This window comes from Protopterus annectens, chromosome 1.part0 (assembly GCF_019279795.1).
Source record: "Protopterus annectens isolate FY-2018-M chromosome 1.part0, PAN1.0, whole genome shotgun sequence".
In the NCBI taxonomy this organism is placed as follows: domain Eukaryota; kingdom Metazoa; phylum Chordata; order Ceratodontiformes; family Protopteridae; genus Protopterus; species Protopterus annectens.
This window is the reverse complement of record NC_056725.1, coordinates 1289680877-1289704631: the sequence shown is the minus strand read 5'-3', so window position 1 is coordinate 1289704631 and position 23755 is coordinate 1289680877. Positions and strand designations below refer to the sequence as shown.

General features: G+C 34.5%; 1 protein-coding gene across 2 annotated transcripts in view; it reads right to left on the bottom strand.

Moving 5' to 3' along the window:
- The window catches only part of LOC122797642 (cytochrome P450 2D20-like), a 487724-nt gene that overhangs the window by 178941 nt on the left and 285028 nt on the right, over positions 1-23755 (bottom strand). For both annotated transcript variants that reach the window (XM_044066188.1, XM_044066192.1), the window contains exon 5: positions 3866-4039. In XM_044066188.1, the coding sequence (XP_043922123.1) occupies positions 3866-4039 (174 nt within the window). The remainder of the gene's footprint in view (positions 1-3865; positions 4040-23755) is intronic.

Here is a 23755-nt window from a genome sequence, read left to right as displayed (position 1 = left end):
GGGGATGGTGTTCTTTTGGTGATGCAAAGTGTTGTTTTTGCGCCAAACATACCTTTTGAAATTGTGGCCAAAAAGTTCAACCTTGGTCTCATCAGACTATAACATATTTTCCCACATGCTTTTGGGAGACGATGTATTGTTTTGCAAATTTTAGCCAGGCCTGGATGTTTTTCTGTGTAAGAAAAGGCTTTCATCTTGCAACCCTGGCCCATAGTTCAGACATATGGAGAATACAGGAGATTGTTGTCACATGTAGTACACATCCAGTACTTGCCAGAAATTCCTGCAGCTCCTTCAGTGTTGCTGTAGGTCTCTTGGCAGCCTCCCTGACCAATTTTCATCTTGTCTTTTCATCAGTTTTGGAGGGACATCCAGTTCTTTGCACATCACTGTTGTCCCATATTTTCTCCACTTTGATGACTGTCTTCACTGTGTTCCATGGTATATCCAATGCTGTGGAAATGTTTTTGTACCCTTCTCCTGACTGATACCTTTCAACAATGAGATCCCTTTGATTCTTTGTAAGCTCTCTGCGAACCATGGCTTTTGCTGTACTTGACAACTGAGTAAATGTCAGGAAAATCCTACTAGGACAGCTGAACTTTATTTGGGATTAATCAGTGTCTTTTTAATTGATGGCAGGTGTGTACCCAAGAAGACTGAATGCTGTAATTAAATCAAAATGTGCTTCAACAAAGTATTAGTTTAAGGGTGTTCACACTTATGCAACCGGCTTATTGTACGTTTTTTATTTTTTATATTTTTCCCCTTAACAGATTTGTTTATTTTTCAATTGAGTTGTACAGGTTATAGGTTACATTAAAGGTGGGAAAAGTTTTGAAATGATTTAGTGTGGTCTCTTTTTTATATCACAAAAACCTGGCATTTTAACAGAGGTGTGTACACTTTTTATATCCACTGTATGTATATATACACGTATTTACCAACAAAGACAGGCTTTAAGGGACCTGAGGAATGATGACATGCTCACAATAAGACCAGCTGACAAAGGGGGCCCTATTGTGTTAATGGAAACAACTGATTATAATGAACGTATGACTTTACTTTTAAGTGATGAGAAGTTCTATGATAGAATTGATCAGGGGACAGTAGGACAAAAAGTTTTTGATGTGTATTTTACACTTGATGATTTACTTATGTCTTCGAGCATTACTGAGGAATTTATATCTTTTTTTTAAAAGTGAGCATCCAGTTATCCCTGTTATACAGACCAATTGTCTCTGGGCAGGGGTGGGTGACTGAGCCACTATCCATTTATGTGGAAACTACGTTGAGACCATTGGTAGAGAGAAATGAATACACATACTTAGAGACAGTAGTTTTATTTTTTTTGTTTGTTTAGTGGCCTGAAGTGGCCTGGAAGAGGGGAAGATATCTTTTGGTCATGGTATTCATTTTTCTTTCATTCGTGATTCCCAATGATGTGAACATTCAGATTTTACTACAGATAAGATAGATTTGATCACATTATATCTTGAAATGGTTTTGTCCAATAATGTGTTTATATTTGGGAAGGATTAAGTTGACCATGTTCAAAGAGTTTGTGGGGTTATACCGCAGATTTGTGGATGACCTCTTCCTTCTCTGGTTTGGGGATATGGACTCTCTCCATGCTTTTGTGAGCACTATGAATTCTTCTACTGACTTTTTAAAATTTACTTTGAATAGTTCAGAGAATAGGACTACCTTGATATAGAAGTGTTGACAATGGACTTTTAAATACTTCCATCCACTACATTACTTTATAGGGTAGTATGCACCCCACACATTTTTTTTAATATTCTAAAGGGTCAATTATGAGAGCATCTAGATACAACCCAGTGGATGAATGTTATTATAGAAAGATTTGCAGAGAGGGGTTATGATCAGGTGCTAGTAGAAAAGTCCTGTTATTTCTCTGAAGATTTAGGGCAGGTGGATGCGGCATCAGACACTGGAATATTAACAGTGGGGTATCATACACCACAGATACTAGAGAGATAAAAACATGTTTGCAAAAATTGGGATATCCTACTTTCAGATGGTGAAATTGCTAAGATAGTGGGACCTAGACCCAGGGTCACACACAGAAATAAACCAACCTCCAAAGATTGTTATGACATAAGATAAAAAATTTGAACACTGTACCATGTGGCATGTGCAACCATTGTGTTTTTATTAATGAGGATTTATTTCAATACCAATACCAATTGTAATAGTCGAAACTTGGTATATCTAGCGGCAAAGCATGCCCCGCTTTTATAGGGAAACCAACAGGGCATTTAAAGAAACATAATTATCATATCAGAAAAGCCTCAGATTTCAATGCTTTAGCTAAGCATTGCAGAACATCTGGCCCTGAGCATACTTTTAACTACACAGTTATACAACATCTAGTCTCTGGTCCAAGAGGAGGTGATCTAATAAACAGGACTCTTGAATGTGAACTCAGGTGGATAGTCAGAACCACCGGGCCTCAATGACAAAGTTCACATCAAACCGGTGTTGAAGGGTAGAAGGGTTTATAGACCAAGAAGATAGCTAGGGATATCCTATTCATTGTGTGTGTATATATTTCTCATAGACATATATACACACATCTTTTATTTTCTTTTTCTTGACATTTTAATGATCTATTCCACATGATTTGATCAAATATTTACTCACATTTAATAATTTATTATTTTTCATTTTGATTAGGTTTCAGGTTTGGATGGTATGTAGAGAGACATATATTTGTTTGTAGGTACATTCTTTATGCTATACACACATACCATTTATTTCTTACATATTCGGCCTCCCCCCCCCCTTTCTCCTTTTGGACAGATTAGTTTTTTCTTGTCATGCACATCAGTGACAGCTAACCAATTTTTCATAGACACTGCTGTGCTTAGCTGTCATGACATCATTGTACAGAGTATTTTATAAGCTCTTAATTGTACAAATAGATTAGGCATATTTGTTTGGTAACAGTGGTTTTGCATGATTGCAGTATGCTTTTTAATTTGTCAACATTTCTATGTTCAAAACATTTATGCAACGAAGTTTTACACAATTTTTAAATAATGTTGTCTATGTGTTTGTTGAGAATAAGTTTTTATAATGTTTTTAAAGTTGTCTGCCTTTTTATACAAAAGGTAATTATTTCATGTGTAATTACAAAAGCAAGTTGTATTTTAGTCAGTAAAATTTGAATTTATGCTCCACCTATCATTGATTAGAATTAATTATTTAAATGACTGTAAACTTGTGTTTTTGTAGAGTTTGAGAAAGCTTGTTCTGTTAATAAAGCTGATTTTTTACTCTTGGAATTACCGACTGCAATTTCCTGTGCTGGAGCAGTATACTGGATTTATTTTGGCATTGTGTTCTCTAGGATTGACTTGTACTTCAATACTTTTTCAACACTTTTTGGTGAGCTTACAGAATACTTATGCAGGTACTTGAACTGTGGGAACTGCTTAAGCTTTTGCCTTAGTGCAACTTTGAAGCAGGACAGTTGCATATGGACAGTACTTTTTATACACGGAGGTGTATTTTATTTTGTGTGAACTTGCAGATTGCCTACAGCGACAGCGGTATATGGTGACTTATTTATTGCCTCTTTAATGCATTGCAAGTATTGAACTGTAGGGCAGATGGGTGTAAGATATTGAAGTGTGACATCATTTAATCATTTATATTGTGCTGCCATGTTGTTTGTAATAAACTTACCTTTTGTCAAACCTTATTTCTGAATTATGACATTTGTCACTAGAAGCAATCTGTATTTTGTAGCACCACCTGACAGTGGTTATTAATATAACACTAGATCTGTGAAAAACAACACTTGTAGCATAACATCACAATAATGATTTTAGCCTACCTTTTCCATTTCTGTTATGAATGCATCAATAAAATCTCTTTTCTCAGAAGGATCCCATGTATCCTTGTGTTGCTTGATATAGGCTAGCAAGAATTCTTTCATTTTCCTTTGAACTTTAAAAATTTGTTGATGAGGCCCAGGAAGATGAGCAGCCCAGGGTATTATATTCAGCATCTTCAAAGTAGAAATGAAAAAGGCTTTTAGGTAATGTAAATATATAATGGTCAAGATAATAAATGAAACCAAGAATATGAAATGGGAATCTAAAAATGTTCAGTCAAATGATTGATTTTCATTTTGTAAGTTGCAAATATTGCAAGTCCACCTTACAGCATAAAAAAAAAAAAAAGTAAAAAAAATGTATGATGTCTTCATACTGCAATGGCCTTTTGTTAATGGGTATAGTGTACTGTACTACAGAACTAGAAGAAGAAGCAAAAATAAATGTTATGGTTCAGTTATGAATTGGTAAGTACCAATAAGCAATTATTTAGCAAATATAGCCATTGTTTTGTGGCTATTTTTGCAAGTGTAAAAATGTACATTCGCTCATTTTATTGTTCGTTCTGTACCATAAAGGCCAGAACATACAGGGTTTGTTGCTATCTATGTTATATTGTATGACATTGTCTAAGTTTGGGGAATTTTAATTATTTAATTAACTTTGCTTAGTTATGCATGCATGCATGTACATATTTATGTATGTCTTCATATCTGCTAAGATGGGGTAGAAAACTAATCCTCATGGACCTTTTTCTGGCTCACTAGAACAGCTGTCTGGTTAAGTGACTTGTTGAGTCACATAGGAGACAAATACAGATTGACAATATTATAGCCTTGTTAACAGATCTTAGCTTAATCCTCTGCACTAACTGCTAAACATTTTTTATGCACAGTCCAGTTTTATGCACAGTCATGAAACAGAAATTCTACCTGAAATTAGGAACTGCACCTGACTTTCTAGTCATCCTAGGTATAAACAAATGATGTTTGCAATGCTGTGTAGGAATAGGACGTCATGTGTTATAAAATAGATTCAGCTATCTAACTAACTAAGAGCTGGGCATAACTGTATGTTGTCATTTATCTGGGCAGAATTACAACAATGATGTGTGGCACTAGGAACATCCTAAATACTCAGCTCTGAACTTGTTTTCTGTCACCACGAAAATCATTTGGCAGCATGTTTAAGTTTACTGCATTAACCTATATGTGTAAATGTTTAGCAGGCAGTATGATTTCTTTCTACATAAAACCTAATTTCCTTTCTTTGCCTCTTCCCATTTGCTCTCAATCATCTGTTGTTTCCCAAAGCCAGTCCTAAATCATCTTTTGCTAGGTTATGACATCCCAATAGCTGAACTTTCCAGGATGTTGTATAGCATGTAGACAAGCTGGCTGCCATGTCTGGGCATACAGGATTTAAATGCACCAGCCTCAGCTACTTCCCTTGCTTTCTTTCTATTGTTAAACACAGTCTTACTTCATTAAGATACAGTGGATCATTCATTGTTAAGCATTCTGGACAGACGTGATTGCTCAGATTCTTTTAAATTATTTTTAATTAACATACAGTTATGATTTACCCTCTTGCACTACCTAGTTTTGCCACAGTAACAATAACACAAAGGTAAAAGTTCATATACATGGACAATTTAAGCTGTTTCCCTTTGGGAGGAAATCATGTGTCAGTTTCAGATCATGAGTGACCAAAATATTAAAACAATTAAACAAGTTCCAATGACATAGAGCAATGAAGTTACTTTGATCCGAGTGACCCAGCAGTACAGCTGACATCCCAAGCATCTGCTGAAGCTGGCATGGAGTAGATGGGCATTCCTGTCATTTAGAATGAGGTTAATCAGGCCAAGAATTGCTATGGTCCTTTGGATGGGGTGTTTGCAAATGCAAAAGTGATTTGGGGTATATGTTCAGCTCACCAAATCACCAGTGCGCAATAGCCTTCATTCAATGGGTGGAGAAGGTTTAGTTGCCTTGTAGTGATGTATGATATACCCCCAGCTCAGGAAGAGGGCTAGGGCCTTCCAAAAAAGAAAACTCCTGGCTGCCCATACGACACCACCTGAGAATGCAGAAAAGATATTAGAACAATTTTTTCAGATACTAGATTTTGTTAACTAGCATACACTGCTTTATTCCTTCCATTATGGTTTTAGAAAGGTTTAAGGTGCATCAAAACCTTTTAGTTATGTAATGATACCATCTTGGCTGACAAGGACTCTGATCTTCTGAAGGATATAATTTTTCTTCCTTCCAGTCATGCATCCATCCATCCATTTCCTAAGTCACTTTTCCTGGTTGTATCAAACCAAGAATAAGAGAAAAAACAGCCCTGCATCCCTGAATGCAAAAGTATAGTCCAGGCTCATATCTGCTATATGTTTAGCTAAATAATTATTATTATTGTGTATTCGTATATCTCTAATATGCTCTCTCATCCTTTTTATCAATGTACAATTTCTTTTACCTGCATAAAATGTATTACATATCATTCACTGTGCTAAATATACCAGATGCTTAGTTTTACATGTAGCAAAAATGTTAAACTCATATAACTTATCAGTAACAGGATGTCTAACTCTATTTCCTGAATCTATCAGATAACAGAAAGTGCACTTGTTACATGGGAATGTAGCAAGCCTGTTTGAATAGTATGTTTCATACACTTATTATGGCATAATAACCTTCTTGATAGAGAAGTTAATAATGTGATAGAGATTATGGCTTAGATTTACTTTTAGAAATAAAAAATCATTAAGAAGTTTATTATGCCACAATAACGGTAGTGATATGGATTATTCAAAATAGGCTTGGTAAGTTCCCATGTAACAAGTGCAATTTTGGTACCATACATTAAGTTTAAAGTAATAGAAACTATTAGAGATAATGGTAGATTAGGAAATATTCACAATCGGACAGCATACAGGGAATTGTTCTGGATTCTGCATTTACAGGCAGATAAAGAAGGAGGTCTGAATGAGAAGGTCTCTTTAAGACCTCGTTCTTCACTAATCATGTGATTTTATGCTCATAATTTTATTGGTAATTATATGTATAAATTTATATATATATATCAGGTGTATGTTAACTTAATATTTATGGTCTGAAGATGTAGAGTGTTCTATGAAACGCTTATCTGTTTTCATTGTTTTTTTATATACTGTTAAAGTTTTTTTGCTGACTGCCATTTCAGCACATTGTTTTACTATTAGATAGATAGATTTTTTTTTAATGTATTTATTTATTTACACTTGTTGACCAAGTTAGCCCCACTAGATCAATGGCAGCTTTCCAAGGGAACTCCAAGATGGTATTCATACTAAGTTGGGGAAATTTGTCCAAAGCACTAGGGAACTCCCCCTATTCAACATTGTTGTGAAAGGGACCCATTTTTCAGGAGCACATCCTGTTTCCATTCCCAGCACAGAGGTGGCCTGCAGAAACAGTGAGGCAGATGGACAGAGAAGGAGATAATGGACTGGTGAGAGAAATGGAGATGAAAGCAAATGTTGAGACCAAAGGATGTGTGCAGGATTGTGAGGAGATGTTTCAAAGAAATCTGTTTGATGGAGATAAGTCAGTAATTGATGGATGTATAATTACAACTTTATTCGGGAGGGTTGAGGGATGATTGACTTTAAGAAATTGTGATGCAAAGTGAGCCAGAAAATGAAAGAGATGTTTCCTAGAGGGACATTATGGAAAAAAATACAAAAGAGACAATCCTTCAGACTAGTGATGAGATGGAAAAGAAAACATATGCAGAGAAAGTAAAATAAGTCAAAAGAAGAGTAGCAGAAAGGAAGGCAGAATAAAACAAAAATGGAAGTACGTGGTAAGGAGTCAAAGAAAAACAAACAAAAAAAAAAAAACAAGAAAAAAAAAAGAAAGACAAAAAAATTGAACAGGTATGAAATGTGGGACAATGTAATAGCTCCTTTGGGTATAAAAGCACATGAGGTAAGAACATTTATTCTTATTAACAAAGAGGCATTTTGTGACTTTATTTTTGAGACTGTTTTTCAATGGAAAATTTTCTTGGAGAATATGAAAAAAAGAAATACTGTAACCCATGGAATTTTTGTGTGATAAAAGCATTTAACAGTGAAAAGAAAATTCATGTACAATTTTGAATAAAGGTGGAAAGAGAAACTTTGAAAGGACATTTGAAAACTTTACTTAAAGAAGTACTGGACATCGCAAAACTTTATGACAAAAGGGGGTTTATGGACTGGTGCATGGGATTTTAATATTGTGTTAAAAATACTAAGAAAAAAATCTACATATACAAAACATGATAAATGTGGAGGGGAATGGGGATAACCCAAAACATATTTTTGTGGAAAAGAAGGACAATTATTAAGTAACTGTAATAAAAGAACATTATATATTTGTTGGAAAATTGGACATCATGCAAAAAATGTGAAGTGAAATGTTATAGGTGTAATATAATTGGACATATGTGAATGGATTGCAAGAATGAAAACAAGAGGAAGGATAAAGAAAAAGAAAGAGAAGAAAATGAACAAAGACAAGAAAGTTTAGAAGTACTAAAAATAGAACAAAAATTAGATGAGAAAAAAATAATAAAGAGGACATAGAAGAATGCTCTGAAATAAATGATGAAGGAGACATAGATTGGAAGGTAGTAAAAGAAAAAATATCTATTGGTAAAAGGGTAAAAGACAGAAAAAGATAATTTCAAAGGAAAAATACAAAATAAAAAAGAAAGGAAATAGGTGAAAAATAATATATACAGCTAATGATCTGCATGTTGGTATAAGGGTTAAGGTGTCTGGCTCACAAACACTACAGTGTTTGATTCTTACCTTTGGAAGGGAAATTGGCCTGTTAAGAAATCAGTTTAGTAATAAGCTATGAACTTATGAAACCATATATCTAAGCAAAAGAGAAAATGAAAATTTCAGAGTGCTTTCTGTAAATGTAAATAGTATTAAGACTATAGTAAGAATAATTAATAGGGGTTTTGGAGTGGTGCAATACATGTGATGCATACATAATTATATTAGAATATATATGATTTAAAAAAAAAAAAAAGAAAAATTATGAACAGAGAAACTATGGGGAGGAAAGGCTATCTGGAATTTGGGAAAGGGAGATCTTCTGGAATAGCCATACTCTGTATAAATACAGTAAAGAAATTAGATGTGGGTCTAGAAACAAATGGGAAGATTTAACATAATAATTGTAAAGTAATGGGAAGATGGATAGCCGCGGTGGTGCAGTGGTAGCATTGTCGCCTCACAGCAAGAGGCTCTCCCATTTGATTCTCGGCTGGAGAGCCTTCTGTGTGGAGTCTGCATGCCCTCCCCGCGGTCGAGTAGCATTCAAAAGACATGCATAGGGTGTGCCTTCATTGAAGGTTGAGCATCGAGCTGGCACCTCGGCACCGTAAAAAAAAAATCTACTGCCAATCATTAGCGGACCGGAGTTCCGCTGTGGTGACCCCTAACCGAGAAAAGGCAAAAGAAGAACAATTGTAAAGTAATGGAAACTTATTTCATCAGATTTTAGATTATGTAGTGATAACTATGAATATTATAATAATAACAGGCTTTAATTATTATTTAAGATGCAAGCATAAAAAGAAAGGAAATGATATAAGAAAAATGTTAGAAGTTATAAAATATGGTAAGTTAAAACTATGAGACAAAAATTCATTGACTTGCAAAAAGGGTATGTATAGAACTGAAATACATTATTTTGTAGTATCAGAAGATTTAGTTATGAAAGATGGGAAGGTAGTTGAAACACGGTTTTCTGATCAAATTGCAATATGGATACAGATAAAAAAACAAGGAATATATAAAAATAGTCAAAGAAATAAGGATAAATAAGACAGCATAGAATGAAGAAGGACATTGATTAGTAATACAGTTATGGAAAGATCATATTACTATGAGAACATTTTATACAATTGAACTGAATGGTGGATGTTATTTAAGAAAAAACATAAAAAATGTTTTTTACAGTGGCAATATGATGTGAAAAAAGCAGAGAAAGAAAAATATAAAAGAATATATAATGATTCATTGGAAAGATTTAAAACATAAAGATTGACAGTACTTTGACAAAGAAAAACAATTAGATGAAAGAAAAAAGAAAAAATACAACAATTATTATATATAAGCAAATATATTTTTACAAGGTAAAAGAAAAGTACTATTGAGTTACTCAAGCATATTAGTAAAGGAAGATATTAGTATAATGAGAGAAAGGAAAAAAGAAGGTAGCAAAAATCATGGAAAGTAAAAAAAGTTAGAAAAGAAGAAGCAAAAATCATGATCGGAGACCTTAATAAGGCATTTGTTACAATTGGACATGAAACCTTATGGGTAATAATGAAAGAAGATAATATAAATGAAGGTGAGGTGGCGTGCTGTGATGCACTGAGTACTGCAGCAGCAGCCTTGTAATGAAGCTGGTACTGTGGCAGCGAAGCAGATTACAGATGCTGAAGGTACAAAAGGCATGTTTGGGTGATGGTGTAATCAGTTTTAAGAAGATGGCTCTGCAACTGGGAAATATGAATGACAGAAATGAAATAAATAAAAAAATCATATTTAAGTGGTGTAAGGCAAAGAATAATGAGAATTACACAATATGAAAAGAGTCATTTGCCAACAGTTTCAAAAATAAAAAACAGTGCTAAGAACAAGAAGCAAATAAATGCTACTATTAACATGGATGACAATGTAGGCAATATTATATTGCCATTATGATTTACTTTAAAAGAAATAAGAGCATTTGTACATTTTGGATCAGTAGAGTTTTGTGATGTAACTTTTGAGACTTTTTTCAAGTGCAGGAAAGAACAACAAAAAAGTAACATATCACCCTGAGATATATTTTCAGAACTTTGGCTTGCAGTTAAAAACTGACTGCAGTTCAAAACTTCAGACATGGAAGAATTTGAACGTAAAGCATTTTTGTCACATAATATGATATATATACAGTATGATGACAGAAATGTATGTATATGGAACTGAGAAGTGTGGATTACAATGGATATATATACCTAAGTAAGTATATATATATATATATATATATATATATATATATATATAGATATATATATATATATATATATATATATGTATATATAAAATGGGTCCCCTTCAAAAGATCTAAAACCCATGACATCTAATTTCATAACATTGAGACCAGAACATCTAAAACCTAAAACATCTAATACCCATAACATCGAATTTCATAACATCTAACAGTACAAATCACATGATAATAACATCTTCTCCACATATAATGACATATAATGACACCAAACTGCCAAACACACTTTTTACTACATTTCTGCAGGGGGGCTTGATACAGTGGGGGTAGGAAATTAAATTTTTTCCACTGTAGTGTGATCTTGAAGTTGGTATATTTAATTTACGGGGGGGTGTGGGTGGGCTTGCCCCCCTGCAAAAACATACTAAAAAGTGTGTTTGGTAGTTTGGTGTCATTATTTGTGGAGGGGGTGTTATTTTTGTGTGATTTGTAGTGTTAGATGTTATGAAATTCGATGTTATGGGTTGTAGATGTTTTGGGTTTTAGATGTTCTGGTCTCAATGTTATGAAATTAGATGTTACAGGTTTTAGATGGTTCAAAGTAGACCCATATATATATGTGTGTATATATATATATATATATATATATATATATATATATATATATATATAGATAGATAGACAGATAGATATAGATAGATATATATATATAAATAGATATATTGATATAAATATATATGTGATGGATAAGTACAACATATCTCAATTAATATAATAGTAAATGGGAAAAGGGTAACTGTTAAATATTAGGGCCAACCAAAGGCTTATTATTATTGTAGAGATGAAGAACATTTGGTTCCTAAATGTACAGAAAGAAGATGTGGGAAATTTGGAGAGCTAGGCCATAGTGCTAGAAACTGCAGACCATTTTGCAGGATATGAATGAGCCTGGCTATTGTTGGTTGGAATGTACTCTGCTGGAAAAAGAATGGGCACCTGAAAAAGAAATTGGAAGAATAAAGACAATATGTGAAAAATCATATTCGGGAAGAAATGGAAATGGTTGATTTAAGTGAGGAATTAAGTGAAAGAACTATAACCCAAGGTGAAGACAAAAAGCAATGTGAAGGATATGGAGGAAGAGATTCAGATACAAACAGAAAATAAGTATGATGGGTTAGTAAGTAAAGAAGAGGACAATGATGATTCAGAAACAAGGGAAGAGCAAGAGCAGAAAGACGTTAAAGCTATTGGAAGGAGGGTTGGGTTATTTTTGGGACTACATATGAAAAGTATAAAACTAAAGTGAGAGGTTTAAAGGTTGTTAAGTGGTGCAAAAAGAAACATATAGATTCATCATGTTTGCTGAATACAAGATGCTTAAAACAAGAAAAAGTGAAGAACCTGATGATGCATGGGTAAAAAAGATTATATAATAAGTAGGACATGAGATGTGTTTTTGGTTAGGGCTATTAATAAGTGAAGAGAAAGCAAAAATAATAGGTGCAACAAATATGATACCAGGAAGGGTGATGATGTGGTGCTTCAGGAAAAATGTAAATTATGTGAAACTAATAATAAAGTATGCATATACAAACATGGCGAAAAGAAAAAAACATGTGTCTTGGGTGTTTCTCCCCAGGCCTCCACTGAAAACGGATTCTGTCTTACTTGGGATTTCCCATTTAATAAAAGTTAAATAAAATAAAATACAATACATTAGTAGTACTGACTGGGTACTGTAAAGTAAAAAAAGTAAAAGGAAAATAACACAAATATAAAGGTGATAAAAGAAGTGATGCAATATGGAAACTTGATAACTGGAAAAAGAAAAGAGTGGCTGTACAAAAGGGGAATTTTTAAACAAACACAGACTATGTTATGTATTAGTTGTTATTCAGGTGACATGAAAGAAGTGGTGAAGACTGAAGTAGATTTTTCAGATCATAGGGCAATATCGGCTGCAATGAATAAATAATAAAATAAGGAAAAGGAAGAAAATGGTTAACGGGATATAAGTTAAAAGAAATAAACAAAGGGGAAGGTAGTAGACTATGGAAAGAACACATGATATTGAGAATACTTTATGAAAACTGGACACAATGATGGGTAATGTTTAAACAGAAATATAAAAAATGTTTGGAAGTAGACAGAATGGTAAAAAGGAAGTAAGAAAACATGCTGAAAGACTGAGAAAGAAATGGAAGAAGGAAGCAAAAAATATGTATCAGAAAAGTAAAGAAAGAATGAAGACAATGTTAAGTAGACAAAAATATTTTTAAAACAAAAGAAAAAGTTTCCCACTTTTTAGGAAAGGAAGGAAAAAGACGGGATGGTAAAATGAAAGGAACGGTAGCCAAGAAAGGAAAGGTAAAATGTAGCAAGAAGAAATTATGGAGATAGTAGAAAAATTGCAGAAATGATATACAAGAAAGGTGAAGTTTGGCATAAGTAATGAGAAAGGGGTATATTGATTAATGGTAAAACTAATGATGGGAATGTTAGTAATAATAAAAAGTATAAGATGTTATTTTAAGGGAGAATAAAGATCTAAGGTTAGTTGAATTGATGTAGCAAAGGCATCAGATTCTGTATGTCATGAGACCATGTAGATATTTTAGGGGATTATCAGTTTGGGAAAAATAATAATAGTATAGTGTTATAGGATATCTAGGTTCAAGGTGATTGTAAATGGTTGGTTAGGATGGAAACTACAAATTGAAAAAGGGGTGAAAGAGGTACAATGAGTATGTGTTCATCCGTACTAGCAATGAATGCAGTTATACACACATGTACTGGTAAAATGAGAGAAACAAGATGGGAAATGGAAAAAGGTATAATAATACCTGCACATCTTTCATGTGCAAATGATTTAGTTATTGTAACAAAAATATAGCATGGATGAAGGAATCTGTGATAAAGATGGAAAGAGGGTTATGTAAAGCTGGACTAAGGTTAAGCAGCTCAAAAAGTAAAGGGATTTGTGAAAAAAAAGATAAAGGAAACATATTTTACCAGAAATTAAATAAATATGTTAAGGATCAGGTTTGTAAAAAGTGGTAAAATAATAGAACAAGGAAGACAATGAAATAAAGAAGTTTGTTGGTGGAAAACTTTCTATTAATCCTTTAGAAAGAAGGCATTTATGTTAAATACATACACATTGGGAAAGTTGGGATATTTTGGGAGTGTGTACATGTTTCCTGTAAAAATGGAAAAAGAATTGTTGAGATTTTTTTTCAGTTTTATATGAGGAACAAGACTGACTCTAAACACACAAGAAATTGTATATAACAAGAAAGAAGAAGGTTTTAATTTAAAAAAAATCTAGCTGCATATTTGGCTTCTATATACATTTTTAGGCATTAAAATATGAAGGAGAAGGAAGGCAGCTTGATAGGGAAAATGCTGTATATGAAATATGGAGAGATGGGAAAATGAAAAGGGAAAGAAAATAAAAAGGAGGATAAAATGGGGAAAAGAAAATGATTATAAAAGCTAGAAAGGAATTATGTAACATGATAATGGAGAATTATTATTTAATATATCCATGTAAAGAACAAAAGAATGAGATTTAAAAAACAATAAAAATAGAAGGGAAAGACTGGAAGAGTTTTATGAGGTTGGAGATTTTTTATGAAAATTATTATTAGATAAGTTGCCTATAAAACGGTAACATGAAATATAAAGCTGTAGAGGTGAAAAAATGTTAATATTGTAATGAATAAGAAATGGTAAGCATTATTTTTGGACTGATGTATGGGAAATATGAAAAACAAAAAAATGTGAAGTTGACGGCTGGCTTAGGACATTGATGGTAACAGTATGGGTGCTGTAGAAAAGAAGATGTGATGAATTGTTGTATAACAGAAATAAGAATTATGAAAATGGGTTGGTTGAAGTAAAAAGATGGTTATGGAGTACAGGATGGCAAATAGAAAGAAACATGTTAAAGTCTGTGAAATTAAAAAAACTGCAGCAGACCACCACTAAAATGAACTGTTTAATTACTTAATATAAAACAATAAAAATACATATGAAAAATGCATACAGAATAAGCGCTTTTGGGCTCATGCCCTTCATCAGATAATTTGTGTATTTTGTATTTTTAAATTTAAACCTAATGTAAGCCAATCACAATTCAGTATTGCACCTTCCGATTCTTAAGGGCAGGTTTCATTGGTATAACCTCAATTAGCCCCGGATATCTGTGGGCTGAAAGCTCTATTATCCATTTGGTTTCTTCAACCTCAGTGATGTACTTTATATCACCCTCCCCAGTGTTCAATTTAATTTTCCATATTGCCCTAAAAATAAAATTATGCCCTTCATTGCTGGAAATATGCCTGTATAAGGCATTATACTCATTTTTCATTCTTATAGCCGATAAATGTTGTATGATTCTAACCTTGAACATACAATTTGTTTTACCTACATAATAGCATGAACACCCTTGACAGTTAGATAAATAAACTATGTTTTAGTCCTACAATTGGCCTTAGCACCAAAATAATAGATCTTGATCATGCTATTACGTAATATATATATATATATATATATATCACTGAGGTTGAAGAAACCAAATGGATAATAGAGCTTTCAGCCCACATAAACTGTAATGAAGTGTCAGTATGTGGAAAAGCAATCTAACTACCAGATGTAGGAATACAGTCCAAAGCTTTCTGTACCAAAGGCAAGCATGGTACCTGTTGGGCTACTGAGACTGCTATAAAGTTAGATAGATAGATAGATAGATAGATAGATAGATAGATAGATAGATAGATAGATAGATAGATAGATAGACTTTTTGCTAATACATTTCCGTTTTAGATCTTGAATTTAATAAATTGGTGACTAATTTCTGATCCAGTACATAGAACATACTTGTTCCATGTGATTCATGCTATAGAATCTATTATTTTATATATTCTGTATATATTATTCAACATATATTTCTGTGTTTGTTTTGTAATACTGCTTTGCAATGCATGTAGTTTTTACACCTTTCCTCGCAAATTAGTCCTGAAAGAATGGATTTTTGTATAATTCACTAACCCAGTTAGCAAGCAACTATTTGACCAAGCAGGTTTTTAGAATAGTAAATGTTGTTAGTTTATATATATATATATATATATATATATATATATATATATATATATATATATGGGTCTACTTCAGTAAACTGACTTACCTGAAAACTGAAGTCCAGATACCCGAGACAAAGAGACTGAAAAGATCAAGACACCGAATGGCAAAACAGTGGAAGTTTAACACTGGAAAAGAGCCGGTTGCCATGGTGAACTTTGCCCTTTTCCACTCTTTAGTGCAATCTCGGAGTTGGTATATTTAAGTAAGGGAAGTGTGGGGTGAAGGCCCCCACTTGGGTGGGTTGAATTTTGTGTGGTTTGTTTACTTGGTGGTGTTTGACAACTTACTGTATTCTCAGTGTGACTTTCCAATGTTTTGCATGCTCAGTGTCCTGGTCTGCTCGGTTCTTTTATCTGGGTATCTGGGCTTCAGTTTTCTGGTAAGTTGATCTACTGAAGTAGATATATATACACATATATATATATATATATATATATATATATATATGTTTGTGTGTGTGTGTGTGTGTGTGTGTGCACACGTGTGCGTGTTTAGAGAGGGGAAGAGAGAGAGAGAGTGGACTAAACGAAATTAGTAAAACATGAATTTTCAGTGAAAAGTATATCAGGTCTTTTGAAACATTTACTAATATCTTGGATATTTTTGATGCTAGTAAACATACAGAACTGCTACAATTCATTTACTTATTTCTTGGCCAGTTTTAATGTTAGCAAACACACAGAATCATTACTAAGATACTGAACTTAAACCGTTAGAATAGTTACTAATGGCATCTCGGCATCTGCTTCAGATGCTCTAGTTGTCTAGGTTTTGCCAGATTAGAGGCTGTGTTGCTTGTTGATTGGATGATAGTTGTGTAACAGATGTACATGGATAGAATTGAAGCTGAAGGTGCAGAATTGCAAGTCTAGGGCACTCACCTGATAACAAACCAGTAACACCTTGCATAATAGAGACGTACTAATTTTTCTCTGTGTGAAATATTCAGCTTGGCACAATCAGACTTGCTTTCTGGATTTAAAAATACACGTTTTTCTCTTATCTTGATTACCCAACCCTTATCCCTGTATGATAGCCAAGTTATGATGACATTGCTTCTTTACTAAATAACAAATTAATATACCCCATATATGTAAAGGAATGTGATAAAATGATTCAAGACAGAAAAGTATACCATCCTTCACTCATAGATATTGTATTACAGAATATTTTGAATGTGCTGAAGTTATTACTTCCTAATTTCTATTTGCCAGTTACTTCATAATTTTTCACTTTTCTGGTATCATAACTCTGTTATTACACAATTTCAGCTACAGTATAACCCAATATTTGACAATGGCAAATGCTTGTTCACCTTTGAAGACTTAGATGAAAAAATGTTCTGAAGAGAAGCTACCATTACTTATTAATGTTTCCATAATGCCATATGCTTAGCCATTCTGGATTAAGCTTGTACAGAAGGTTGTGTACGACTACACCAAACATTTTTAATTAGAGGTGACTCCTGGACATATATTACTCTAGTACTGCAGAGTTTGTACTGACATTCAACACATTGGTACAATCCTTTCTGTATAGATGTTATCTATGTACCTGTAAGCCCAACCAATGAAGACCTTACTGTTCCATTATATGGGCTTTCATTGTGCTCTCTTAGTAAAGAGCTAAGAGAAGATGTTCTTCATGTGTATCACTGCTGCAGTAGCCTTAGCTATATGGGTTATAATCCAGTATAGTATATAACAGCTGGCCAGCTTCCAAAGTTTAAGGGCACCTTCCATGAACCCAAACTGGCAGTCAGGTCAAGCTATGCTGACTAAAAAGTTAGCCATGGGTGACAACCCCTTTAGAGCTTTCCTGCAGCTGAGAAGAACATTCCTCTGTTGATTTGTGAGAATCAACAGTTGGCTTACATTGTACTATTGCTGGGTAGAAAAGTTCCCTTTGAGGAAAAACTTTCCACATTACGTTTTTCATAGGTTCATAGGTGTTTACCAGGCTAATGACCACAAGGGTCTTTTTAAGCCTAGCCATGCATCTCAAATCTCTGACAAGTTCTGATACCCTTGATAACTGTAAGCATGGGCCTGGGAGATGAACCATTTACAGGTTACCTGTTTGCATTAGAGACATAAGTGGCAAACCAGGGATGAATTTCCAGTTTCCCATTCAGTTGTCCAAGTTGCACTTGAATTGGGTTAGGGAGGAACTCTGCTTCACATGGATGGGGAGTCTGTTCCATAGACGTGGTAGTCTCTGGGATGCATACCTATCTCTCCAGCAGGTCCTATTTATATCATAGGCAAGGTTTAAGTCTTTAGAACCAATAATTCTGGTACTGTTTGTTTTTTGGATATGCAGGAGGTCAGACAATGCTCTGTATACCAGGCATAGATCTCTTTTCAAAAGCCTGCAAGAGACAGAATACAGGGATAGGGCCTTGAGGTGATCTGCACAGGACAAATTACTTATGCCCTATATTCTTTTAGTGAGGAACCTCTGTGGACGTTCCAGTTGTTGGATATGCCTGGTTAGGTACATATCAAAGGGGGCATTGTACTCAAACCAAAAGAGGCATTGTACTCATTGTACTTTTACAAACTAACTTTTTTTCCTAAATAACGAGTACTTTTAAACTAGGAAAATATTTATGTTGAGTTCTTGTTACTTTTATGTATTTTTAAACTGGAGTGCACTCTTTTACTTTTGTGGTAAAAAGTTGTTTTAAACTACTTTTTTGTAGAGAAACTATGCTTATTTTATTTTTTTAGGCTGGAGAAATTGTTACTTTTTGCTGTGTGTTTTCTGGTAAAAAGTTACCTTTTTGCAATGTTCCTGTTTTACTGACAATTGCTGCTAAGCTTCTCCATAAAAAAGAAACATTTTCAGCTTGACCATGGAGCAAAGAACTGGTCCCTCAGACAGATCTTCTTCCAGGCATAAAACAGAAAAGATTGTTAAGCAGCCTTTACTATCAAAGCAGGCTGGTAATTTGCCACATCTGCAGGTGAGTGACTCTGCTGTGGCCAAAGTTTGTTCCTCAAACCACTCATATTTTTCTTCAGAGTCCTTTGGTGTAGCCCATACAGCCACCATGGATGAGGAATTAGCTCATATCCTCTGCAGCTGTTGGGGTTTCCATCAGTGGGCAAGAGAGATCCAGTCTAGTCAATCATAGGAGAAAGGGCAGGGAATGTGCCCCTACTTAACTAGAATGTTGTACCCGTCTCTAGGGAGGCTGTTATTGGTAATGCTGGAACTGTTTTTCCACAATTCTTGCCAAAAAGAGACAGAAAACTAAGCATTATCTTCTCCTGAGTCAGTTTCTCTGGACAGGAGTAATTTATTGAGCTTGGCTCAAGGTGTTGTGCAGGCTCTTGACCTTACTTGTAAGGTAGTTTATAGTAAAAGAAAAATGGATTCCTCTTTCCTTGAAGAGGTTCAAGAAATAGGACCTGTAGGGGATTGTGAAGGGACAGATACAGATTCTTCTCCTCAGGTCTTTCATCAGATTCTGCAGAAAGTGTGATAGATATCTAATTCTCCCTGTGAGGAATTCTCCTCTGAGATTATGTCCATGATGAACCAATGTTTTCAGTAGGAGAATACGGAGTCTCTCAGTCCCTAAAAAAGTATTATGAATTGCTATAACTGAAACTTCCAGAACATTCACCTATCCCTCCAGTTCTGTTAACCTTGGAGGATGTTTTAGGCACAGCCTGCAGTTTTATTGACAGTCAGCCTGCTGCCCATAATATATCAAATATATTGTATAAGGTTTCTCAGTCTTCCAAATTTTTATACACCAGTTTCAGACCTGAGGCAGCATTTACAGCTTTATTGAATCCAGCTGCTGCTAAACATTTTGTTAATTCTAATCCTTCTGATAAAGATGGAAAAGCTTTTAATAAGAGTGGAAAAGTGTCTGCTTCTGCAACTTTGATATTTAGAATTCTATACTGTCAGGTTTATATGTGAAGTTTATCCGGACTAATTGTAAAACGGTGATGAGTGTTTTGGAATCGATTTCCTGTTGTGAGGAAATATGTGCAGTTGTGTAGTTTAGTTTCTTCTGTTTCTCAGGTCACTACTCATTGTTTAAAATGTGTTTATGAATCTATAGATACTACTTCCAGGCTTGCTGCCACTGGTACCATTTTAAGGAGGTTTGCCTGGTTGCATTGTCAGAACCTCCTAGAAGATGTCAAAAATGACATTTTAAACTCTTCCCTAGATATAAATTTAGTTTTTGGATCCTCTACTACAGAGGTTATCAAAAAGTGTGATGACAGAGGAAAGCTGATTCAGGGAATCTCTCTGATTTTGAACCCCCTTTCTCTAAAATCTCCAAGCATACCTCTCAACCTCTTAGTACAAGAAATCTGGATAAAGCCTAACAGAATAGGGGACATAGGCCCAAAAATAGGGACAGATTTTAAATATTGTTCTTCTAAACTTAGAAAGTTGCTAGAATAACAGGAGTTGTACTAGCATACATTTTCAGAAGGATATGTAGTCTGAAACTCATGTGTATGTTATTATTTAGTGTCTCCAATCCTCAGTGATTTGCCTGGAAACCACAAATTTTCTTAGGCACAGACCAAAAATATGAGACAAAAATATGGACATTCTGCAAAAATCTGGGCAGTAGAGTGGTATGTAAGGGATTTTCTGCTCCCTTGTCTAACTTTGGTAAGTTGAGTTTTATAGTAACATTAGATTTAAAAGCTGCATATCACTACATTTATACTTATCCAGATTTCAGATGATTCATAAGGGTTTGTGTGTCTGGAACACACGATCAGTTCTCTGCCTTGCCCTTTGGACTCTCCACTGCACCAAGAGCATTCATAAAGTGTCCAACTCCTGTGATGGATCACTGCAGGCTGCAGGTTATGCACATTTTTTTTGCTATTTAAATGATTTTCTTATCTTTGTAGAGTCTTTTTCAATGTGTCAGGAATATGCCCGTTGGATAAAGGATCTCCTACACAGCTTGGGATTCCAACAGAACATTCAAAAGTCTTTTTTGATTGTCTCACAGGATTGTGTTTCTGAGGTATCTGCTATACCCTTCAATACAAGGATATTTTCTTTCTTAGGAAAAACAGATCTATATTTAGATCTATTCCAGAGGTTTTCCAGTCATATTTCTGTCTCAGTAAGGGAAATCTTCAGAATTCCTGGTCTCGTGGCGACCATGATTCTCATAATGTCTCTTGCAAGAGGTACAATGGTAATTGAAATATCTATGGTCCCTGCATCAGTACCCATTGTCTTTATAAAAATTATAAAAATTCCAGTTCTGGGATTTGTAAAAAGGAAAATAGTATGGACATAACATTTCTCAAAATCCAGGTACCCCATTCTCCTGTCCTGCTCCAAACCAGTCCATCACAAGAGATGCCTCAGACTTCACCTGGGGAGCAGTGTCAGTGGAGCATACATCACAAAAAAGACAGACCAAAACACATAAACATGAAAAGATGCTAGCTCTAATAACTGCACTTAACTGTGTGAATCATCTGTGGTCCCCAGGACCTCATCAAGTGTTTGCAGAGAATATCATAGTGGCATGGTACATAAACAAACAAGAACCAGATCTTATCCCTGTGTAGACTAGACATGTTAGCATAAGAGTTAGCTTTACAACACAATCTCATTCCACATGTAAATTACATTTTATCAGTTCAAAACTGTGCGGCAGACAAGATGAGCAGGATCATGAAAGGAAAATGAATCAGAGGGTCTTCCAAGAATCGATCCATCTGTGGGGAATTCCTCAGGTAGACTTTTTTTGCCTCCTCTCTAAACAATCATCTGGCAGAATTCTTGTCCAAGACTCTGTGTAAGAAGGTCTGGATGTCTTTTCTTTTCCTTGGACAAGAATGTACTTGTATGCTTTACTACCCTTTTCAAAGGTACTTCTGAAGATTCAGAAGGATTCCTTAAGGATCATCATAATGACTCTCTTTTGGCCCGGCCAACAGTAGTTCTCTCTTGTTCTGGAAAAGGTTAGGAGCAATTACCAGAAGCCTCCTCACAGACTGGATTTACTCACACAAAATCAGGGGAGTTGATACTTCTGATCCCAAACAACTGCAAACCCAGATGATATAAACAAATACATAAATAAATAAACAACAAAATAAAGTAGGTCACCAAGATTCTGTTGTCAAATCCATCTGCATGCTGTGTACAAATCAAAACAAAATGTAGTAAGAGGATATCACTACAGACAAAAATGCTGATCTCATATTGCAGAGTCCATGCCTTGACCAATTACAGTCAACAAGCCATTAGCCAGTAAGTACCGCAACTGCTTATTTTGACTTAGTGCCTCAACACATGGTCAAGGCTAAAACCACTGTTTCTTCTCAGTGTTTCAGGATGACACTGGGATGTGGGATGAAGAATTATGCTTTAAACCTCCACTAGGAATTCCTATATTTTCATTTTCATTTCATGGTTATTGTATACTTCTGCTCAATCGTGTTAATCAAATTGCTTGCACACTTTCTGTAATTTATGGCATGACATAATAGTTGTCTTTGCAATATTTTGTTGTGCTTTCATTTTGGTTCTATAAGTAATGCATTCTGTAATCACCAAGCTATTTGTTTACTGAATTTGTATTTTTTCTCACAAGACCTCCAGAGAAAATGGGTTACAAACCCATCAGGTCAATCTGATCAATAAAGTAAAACTAAACAAACAGACAGACAGACAAACTAGCTCATGAGTTGTAGAGCTCACCATTTTAAAGGGCTTATAAACCTATTTACTTAACTTTAATTTGCTTTACCCTGCCTGTTTCTTGCATGTTGCCAATGATTTCGTACTGCTGTATTTTAATTATTTACATTTTTAATCGATGCATGGGGGCAAAGACACGAGATAAATTTAATTTCCTTTTGACTGCATTTGCTTCGTTTAGTGCTACTTTCTTTATTTTTATATTTATTGAGGTCTTTGTACAGTGAAAGTGATAAAAAACAGAACAACCAAGTTCCAATGAACAGTAGTAATAGTCAGTTAATGACAGTTTTACAGCATTAATTATTTACAATATATAAAACATATTTACAAGATATTTACAAAATACAATGTCACATGAGTAATAATTTTCATTTGTCCTTTCCCCAGTCAATTTTATCAAATCTTATGTTGTTGTTATTTGACAATGACCTTCTTCAGTGCTAGTGAAATTGATAGTGATGTATATTTCAAAGTTAGTCAATTAGGATAGTGTCAAAAAGGTAGCTCCAATATTTTTGGAAGCATGTCTTCTTGTTTGGATTTTTTGTCATTAGTTTATGAGAGGACATGAGTTTTGTTGCCATAGATTTGAAATTTTACCAGGTAAGTGTTAATTTATCCAACCAATTTCTTGCGATGAAGTGTTTAATTAAAGCACATATTGTAATAATTACATGTTTGTGGATACCTGTTAAGAATTTTGGAGTTATATGTAGAATTGTTGCTTCCCAAGAAAAAGTGTTTTTTTTTATAACCCATTTTTTCCAATTTAGTTTTTAGTTAGCATCATCTTCTTTCGGCTGTTCCCGTTAGGGGTCGCCACAGCGGATCTTTTGTTTCCATTTCTTCCTGTCCTCTGCATCATGCTCTTTCACACCAACCGCCTGCATGTCCTCTCTCACCACATCCATAAACCTTATCTTAGGCCTTCCTCTTTTCCTCTTACCTGGCAGCTCCATCCTTAGCATC